Below are 8,298 nucleotides of genomic sequence, written 5' to 3'. Positions count from 1 at the left end.
TACATCTGTGTTTTGGACCAGCTGTGCATCCTTTGGTTTTAGATAGGTATAGTAGGTACATCGACATCAGTAAGAAAACAGAGGTATGGTTATATCAGTTGGTTCTAATATTCAGTTGTATCTGATATTTAAAGGGCCTTTCCTTAGACACCTGTCAGGTCAGACCTCTTGGTCTATCTGGTACCATGTAAACCAGTACAGCCTGTTCTAGGCTCAAGTTGTCTGTGACTAAACTGACACCCCTACCCAGGCTAGCCTGAGTGAGGAGGGTGTGTGGATACCCAGCAGGACTACAAACAAGACTTGTCACTGCAAGCCACAGCCATCCATACCTGGAGAGGAGATGCATGCTGCCAGGTCATTCTGCCTGAAGAATCACCAATGCTGAAAAGCAACTCAACTAACCTAGGAAGGTTGTTACAGCATCTAAGGTGCCCCAATGGTCACAGTGGCCTCCAGACAGACTTGACTTGACTTTCCTTAGGCACAGTAACAATTTACATTTACATTATATGCTAGGGGAAAAAATCTTGTAACCCTTAGCCAGTGGCAATATTATAGCTTGAAATTATGAAAAATAAAAGCCAACAATTTTGTCTTGACTTTATTTTAAATAGTGTATATCATAAAATAAGCTCAGATTTGTCTGTAACTTATGAGAAATAAATGTTTAAGATACCTCTCCTTTAATGAAACACTTAATAGACAAGGCAAAAAACATTTTAACAAAAGCCTATTCAAGTTAGTAAAATTTAGTGGACTGAAACGGTCCACTTTTTAAAATAAAAATGTGAGGATGGTTTAGAAAATATCTAGACACCATAGTGGTAGCTATTATAAATATAAATAGATAATAGTGTTAGTTGGAGAGATGCAAAAACACAGTTGCCTAGCAATGTTTTTTCCCCCTGGAGGTGAGGCATTGTTGCTTCTAGCTGAATCCTGAATATAATAAACTACTGACCTGTATGTTTGGCTTAACATTTCAAACCAGCTGCATGCGACTATCTATCACTGGACCAAAGAGGAAGAAAAAGCGACATGCATTTAAATATGGGAAACCCTCCCCCACCGAAGACCACTCCTAAATAGTGCTCACAAATCTACTAATATAAACCAAGCTAAACTTTGAAATTAAAAACTGAAATCCAGAAGAGATTGTGAAACCAAAAGCTCCTCCATTATATGAAAAAAGGCATACACACACAGAGAGGCATAAACAGGGGTGTTCCCCTTTCACTCTGCAAGCAATTGTCCTAAAAGGCATTGTAAACTTTCTTTCTGTACCAGGTGACTCAAATAGCTCCTTGGGGTGCATGGCAAAGACATGTGCTTTCATAGCCTGATGGGTCCACAAGATGGCTTTAAAAAAGCTCAGAAATTTCTGAACAAAAAACACCTATGTCCACATTTACCTTAAAATAAATAAACAATATAACAATTAGAGCTTATGATGTCAACACTCAAGTTCATGAGTTGTCACTGCCACTCCAAAGATGCACACAACACACTATGTTAGATTCAGAATCTACGATATTTTTAAATCAAGTAAGTTTTTGAGCAAGCCTGACACACTACAACTTGCCCTCCAGGTTCTTTTCAGGAAAGTTTTAGTACCAGCAATTATTTAGAAAGCTAAAACATAGTGGTTCATTTCAAAGTGAAAATCAATGTGGTTTATGCTATTTTGGTTTAATATAGAAATAGATAAGTTTGCAAGAGTTCTTTCAGCTGCATGGATAGGAATTGTTGGTGCTTTATATAAGATCAGGATTCAGACTGCTGTTGGATAGTTTTCTGATGTTACTATTACTGCTTCCTGTTTTTGGCTCGTTTTCACTTCTGCCTCTTCATATTGCACTTCAACCTCTTCATATTCCTGTACATCAGCTGTGGCATCCTGGTATTGTTGGTACTCAGAAACTAAATCATTGGTGTTGCCTTCCGCTTCAGAAAACTCCATTTCATCCATGCCTTCACCAGTATACCAATGGAGAAATGCTTTCCTTCTGAACATAGCTGAGAACTGTTCAGAAACTCTCCTGAAAAGTTCCTGTATAGCTGTGTTGTTGCCTATAAAGGTGGCTGCCATCTTCAGGCCACGTGGAGGTACGTCACACACTGCCACTTTTACATTGTTAGGAATCCATTCCACAAAGTAGCTACTATTCTTAGTCTGGATAGCCAGCAACTCTTCATCCACTTCTCTGGTAGACATTCGTCCTCTATAGATGCATGCTACAGTCAAGTATCGTCCATGACGAGGGTCACAGGCTGCCATCATGTTCCGTGCATCAAACATTTGTTGGGTAAGCTCCGGCACTGAAAGAGTTCTGTATTGTTGGCTGCCCCGGGCCGTCAGCGGAGCAAATCCAGGCATAAAGAAGTGTAGGCGAGGGAAAGGGACCATGTTTACAGCCAGCTTCCTCAGATCTGCATTGAGCTGACCAGGAAAACGGAGAGAGGTGGTGAGGCCGCTCATGGTCAGGGAAACGAGATGGTTAAGATCACCGTAAGTGGGACTGGGGAGCTTCAGGGTTCTAAAGCATATGTCATACAGAGCTTCGTTGTCGATACAAAAAGTTTCATCTGTGTTCTCTATCAATTGGTGGATGGACAGTATGGCATTATATGGCTCTACAACTGTATCTGAAACTTTGGGTGAAGGCACTATGCTGAAGGTGTTCATAATCCTGTCAGGGTATTCTTCTTTGATTTTGTTGATGAGGAGTGTGCCCATACCAGATCCTGTGCCTCCTCCAAGAGAGTGGATGAGCTGAAACCCCTGCAGACAGTCACAGCTCTCACACTCATTCCTGACCACATCCATCACGTTCTCAATCAGCTCAGCTCCTTCTGTATAGTGGCCCTTAGCCCAATTGTTGCCAGCACCTGAGTTACCTGTAAGCATAATTACAGAAAACCATTTATAAAGTTGCCATGGCAAATGTAAATAACAATAAGAATATTGCTACATGGTAATCAAATGTAGACACAAATACTGTCTGAGGAAAGGATCTCATAACTATCCCAAAACATGGCGGAAAATTGCTCACAAAATGTAATTGTTCCCATTAGTAATAAGTAATGTATGCAAAATTTCCCCATGGCATGAAAGTGCTCACCTTTTTTGTGAACACAGTTATGAAAAGAGAACAAAGATCCAAATATCCACATTTGGAAAAAAGCAATAGTATTTTTTTCAAATTTTAATGTATAGTTCTGAATTTGCTTACTAAATTCCTATTATTATACAAGTTTACTACCATTTTCAGTATTAGTATGATCTAATATGAAGTTCTTCTGATACACTCAAAGTCACTATCTAGTATCACTAAATCAGATTAGTCTTTGAAATTAACTGTAAAAAAAAAAACGAGAAGTTCTCTCTCTAACTTTTCATGGTCATTGTAATTTTAATTTTTTTTATGTGGACTGAAACAGTGTGGCTTCCTGGTGTTAAAAAAAATTCTGCCTGGATTTTGGAAGTTTCAGCAAATAAGATGGGTTTATTGGATAGGAAAATAAAGAGATACTCACACCTGAAGATATCTAAAGTTTAGTTTGTATAAATCAGGTTTTATAAAATTTGATAAGACAGTGGAGACAATTCAATGAAACATTTTTATTTAAATACCAATTTTTTTTTGTATTTTAACATTCCCAAAGACATTCTGCAGTCAGAACACTGCAGCATTACGTTAGCTGACATTAAACTGTGTATAAGCAAAAGCGATTATTCATTTCAATTAATTTAAATAAAAAGGACTTAAATAAAAGATAAAATCAGAATTAAAAAAATATTTGTTTTAACAATACTATTAATATTGTAGACAAGGCCTTTAAGTATTGTAATCTGTCTCAACACCCTTGCAGAATCCTGGATGAAGAACTACTAGTTTTTGATTTATTTAAGGATGCTTTACAAACAACAATTAAGATTTTAGGGAACCTAATCTGGGTTTAGCAGCATCCCTGCCACTTCGTATTTACTTGTATATTTTTATTAACAGCGCACAGTACATACCATGGATAAAATTGTCAGGTCGAAAGAGAGGGCCTATTTTGCTAGACCGTACGCTATCCATAGTTCCGGGTTCCAGATCCACCAAGATAGAACGGGGCACATACCTATGGGCTACAACAAAGGAAAATATGTGAGCGTAAGCTGGCAGGCAGCCTAGCAAAATCCTGCTCCTTTTACATCAGCTGCCCCTCAGACCAAGAATTTAATTCAGCATGTTATAGAAGAAGGGTGAAACAAAAATAAAATGGATCTAAATGTAACCCAAGCTACCGAATTTAAATTCACTCGAATCATTACAGAAGATTAACAAGACATCAGAACAAACCACAAAATCCTCAGGGAACCTTCACTGGGCCTAAGTTTGCACTCAGAAAACAGAGACATATTTCAGGGGGACATTTTACTTGTAAGAACAGATTTGCACAATAAGGGGAAGAGAAAAGGTACAGGGCAGTATTTGCAAAATCACAAGTGCAATAAAGCAGTGCAGTTGTCATTCAAAGTCAATGTAGTTAAGTGCTCTGCTGCTTTTGAAAATCCTCCTGCCTGCCCTTTTATTTTAACCATTCAGTATTTACTTCGTAATCAGCTGTCACCCCACCCCTCCTAACTCCAAAGAAGATGATGAGCACTTACAAACAGCTTCATTGAAGTACACGTTAATTCTTTCCAACTGCACTGAAGAATCCCCATGGTAGTTTCCAGAGATATCAATTCCATGCTCATCGCTTATCACTTCCCAGAACTGGAAGAGAGAACAATGATACACATATCATCATATTTATATTACTTTTCTCAAAATAAATAACTGGCCAAAATGACTTGGGTAGACTGGAGAAATGGTCTGCAGTCAACCATATGAGATTCAAAAAGGACAAGTGCAGAGTCCTGCACTTGGGACGGAGTAAGTGTATGTACAAATCAGACTGGAGAATGGCTAGCTTGGCTGCAGAACTGCAGAGACAGACCAGAGGACTATAGTAGACCATAAGCTGAATATGAACCAACAGTGTGCTCCTGTTGCAAAGGCAGCCAGCAGTATACTGGTTTGTATCAATAGGAGCCTCACGTGCAAATCAAGGGAAGTGATTCTTCTAATCTCGTCAGCACTGGTGAGGCCTCACCTGGAGGATTATATTCAGTTTGGGACCCTACACTTCAAGAAGGACATTGACAGGTTGAAAAGAGTCCAGTTCAGAGCAACAAAAATGATTAGTACCTGAGAGGCAAGACTTATGGGAAAAGGCTAAATGAAATAGAGTTATTTGGTTTGGAGAAGAGAAGACTGAGGTAGGATTTGAAAACACTGTTCAAATACCTGAAGGATGATTACAGACAAAATGGAAACAGGTTTTTCTCTGTGGCCACAGGGAACAGAGCTAGACACAATGGCCACAAGTTTCAGGAGGGGAAATTTAGGTTGGAGATTTGGAGGAACTTCCTGACCATGAAGGAGGTGGCCAAGCACTGACACAAGCTACCTAGAAAAGTTGTGAGGTCTCCATCTTTGGAAGTTTGCAAGAGTAGTTTAGACTGACACTTGGCTAGGTTGGTTTAGTCAGGGACGATCCAGCCTTGAGGAAGGGCTGGGGAGGGGGAAGAGGGAGGAGGTGCCTAGACTGGATGACCTACTTTCCAATGATCCTAAATCCTTTTTCATTTCCACTTTTAAACACTGCAACCCGGGGAGAAACTAAAACAACACCCACCACACAAACAGTTAAAAAGACCATTTGTTTAAATTATCTCCTGCTACCAGTAAAACAGCAAAAGACTCAATTCGTCCATTATAAATTTTGGACCACACCGTGGCTTTTTGAGATTGGCCTGCACTAGCAGGTCTTTGGAGAGGCAATTCAGACTCAGACAGGGCTACCTGTGCAGATTGCTTTTTATTAGGTATAGAAGGCATCGCTCAGCGCCACTGAAGCATGACCAGTTAGATATGTAAAGGTGCAGTTGCTGTACATACACACCAGGTAACCATGTGTGGTTTAGCCTTTTCTGAAAATTAGGGCTGCTCTAATGAACATCTAGCACAGAAATCCTGAAGTCTCTATGCAGACAGAAGAAGCAGTCAAGATGTCAAAATTGCACTTTCATTCTTTTCTGATTAGTTGCTCTTACTGCATCATATTCAATGCTTAGCAATAAAGCATTAGTAGTAAAACTCCAAACATTTGAGAGTGTTTGCACCCAAAGTTTTGCTTTTGGATCATGACTTCCCTTGCAAGCGTCATGCAAAAGGCAACATACTCAGATGCATTATTTATACAGCAGGAACATACAGAAAAACAAAATGCTTATCTAGACTCCCATTTTTACATCCAGCCCTAGAATTTCTTATCTAGGCAGTTCATTGCAGGAGTATTTCTGCAGTCACGCCCTCCCACTGTAATGAGCAAGCTATTTTAATTTTAAAGGTCTCCTTCCCTTAGCACGACTTAATTTTAAGTTTACAAATACCGTGTTTCCAGTGCTGACAGCTGGGAAATTATACCAGGTGAGCACTTTGGAGAGCAGCAGCTTACAGAGAAAAGCTCCTAAGTTAACAGGAGAGAAACTGTAAACTGAACAAGCCTTTTAAAAGCCACATTGGTTTCCAGAAAATATTTCCTCTGGGCCCAACCTCGTAATCCTTGTTCACTTACAGTCTACATCTCAAGCGAGGGCAGTCAACAGGAACTTTGAGTGAACATGAAACACAGCATGAACCTATTTATTTTCTCAATCTACTGCTAGACATCTTTTGTATTTAATTGTTCCAAATTATTTTTGACAGATCCAGACTAGAGAGGAAAAATTCCTGGGAAAGTCACACAGAAAAAAACAAAACAAAACAAAACAAAACATTTCTCCTATAGCCTAAGTGCACAATAAAAATGACCATCCCCATCACAACTGATGATACAGACTTTTTAATATTATTTATATTTGTACACAAGGAAATAAGTTTTGGTCACAAGCAATGGCAAGGCTCTGTGGTGCCCATGGGAATGGATAGGTACTGGTAATTATCATGAAAATGTCCATCCAGGTGTTCATGCTCAGTATTTGGGACTTGTGACCTACTCACAATTAGCTGTCTTACATCAGGTCATGCACTATGCCACACATCCTTTGTGAAGATACAAGTAAATATCTGTGTCTAGGTATGTATCTTTCTAAATGAGTTGATCCAATTTACCGGTATCATGTGTCAAACCTTAACTGATTTGGTAATAACTCTATGCAGTTGTTTCTAAGTTACGCAAATATAAAAAATATATTTAATTGCCACTTATCAGGGGGGTTCTAAAATTTAAATTCCCACTACATTTTGTGCCAGTTGGAGAAAATACCGCTCACTCATTTTCCCAGGCCAAGTTATTCTTTTGATGACAAGTAAAACATCATTATCTTTCATGATTATGTATTATATTGAGTGTAGACCGGGGTAATAAATTACACCTAGACTGGAACATTGTCATGATTACTTTGCAGTACTAGCATATAGTAATTCCTGCACAGGTTTACATAATTTTGCAAAGTAGTAATATCCTTTACACACACTGTCACTTCCCATGCTATACACTTCTTAGGAATAATGTCGTGCTCTTCCTCCCCTTCCTTCAGTCTGTATATAATCACTATAATGCTGCCTGTATAGGCAGCAGTTGCTACTAATGACAATTACTTGGAATCAAGCCTCACCTTAGATCCAACTTGGTTTCCACATTGGCCAATCTGAAGATGCACAATTTCACGCATTGTGCAGACTAGAAAGTTCAGGAGCAAGAGCCTATTCCAGTTCCTCCACGCTCAGTCACTGTAACAAGACCTCTCTTGACTGCAGTATCAGCTATACCCACTAGAGTAATTTCCTTTTTATACTGATGATGCTGTCACTCAAACTGCAAAGGGAGTATCCAACATTTACATTTTGTTCATCCCCTCATCAGCATGTCTGCATGGACTTGTAATACGTCCCAAGAACTTTGTATGTGATGTAAAGTCAGACATACATGGCAGCAAGCAGGCGAGGAGGAAAAGTTTACTTGTTTGTCAATGAATGATGCAACTCTGTGGAATAATGCTCTGTCCATTCAGAAACAATAAGGCTTCAGATGTGCATATCAAAGGTATGCTGCTCTATTCTGTTAAGACTGCTCTGGTTAGAGATGCAACAAAATTCAGGACAAATCATTATCTATTTGTGAACAGAGGTCTCTTTTACAGCAGTCCAAAATCTGGAGTTCCCAGCTCATGGAAAATTTCAAGGGCTGTGGAGG

At 39.2% G+C, this 8,298-nt stretch overlaps 1 protein-coding gene across 1 annotated transcript; it reads right to left on the bottom strand.

Moving 5' to 3' along the window:
* Positions 1 to 594: 594 nt before the first annotated feature.
* On the bottom strand, positions 595 to 7,871 carry TUBB1 (tubulin beta 1 class VI). Its single transcript, XM_019548200.1, has 4 exons — positions 7,721 to 7,871; positions 4,664 to 4,772; positions 4,028 to 4,138; positions 595 to 2,901 (listed from the first exon to the last, which is right to left on the bottom strand). Exons 1-4 carry the CDS (start codon positions 7,775 to 7,777, stop codon positions 1,775 to 1,777), a joined length of 1,404 nt encoding a protein of 467 aa, XP_019403745.1. The 5' UTR covers positions 7,778 to 7,871; the 3' UTR covers positions 595 to 1,774.
* Between the last annotated feature and the right edge of the window lie 427 nt (positions 7,872 to 8,298).

The sequence above is a fragment of the Crocodylus porosus genome, unplaced genomic scaffold (assembly GCF_001723895.1).
Source record: "Crocodylus porosus isolate Cpor-Errol unplaced genomic scaffold, CroPor_comp1, whole genome shotgun sequence".
NCBI lineage: Eukaryota > Metazoa > Chordata > Crocodylia > Crocodylidae > Crocodylus > Crocodylus porosus.
The sequence above is the reverse complement of the archived record's forward strand: the minus strand, read 5'-3'. Positions and strand labels throughout refer to the sequence as shown.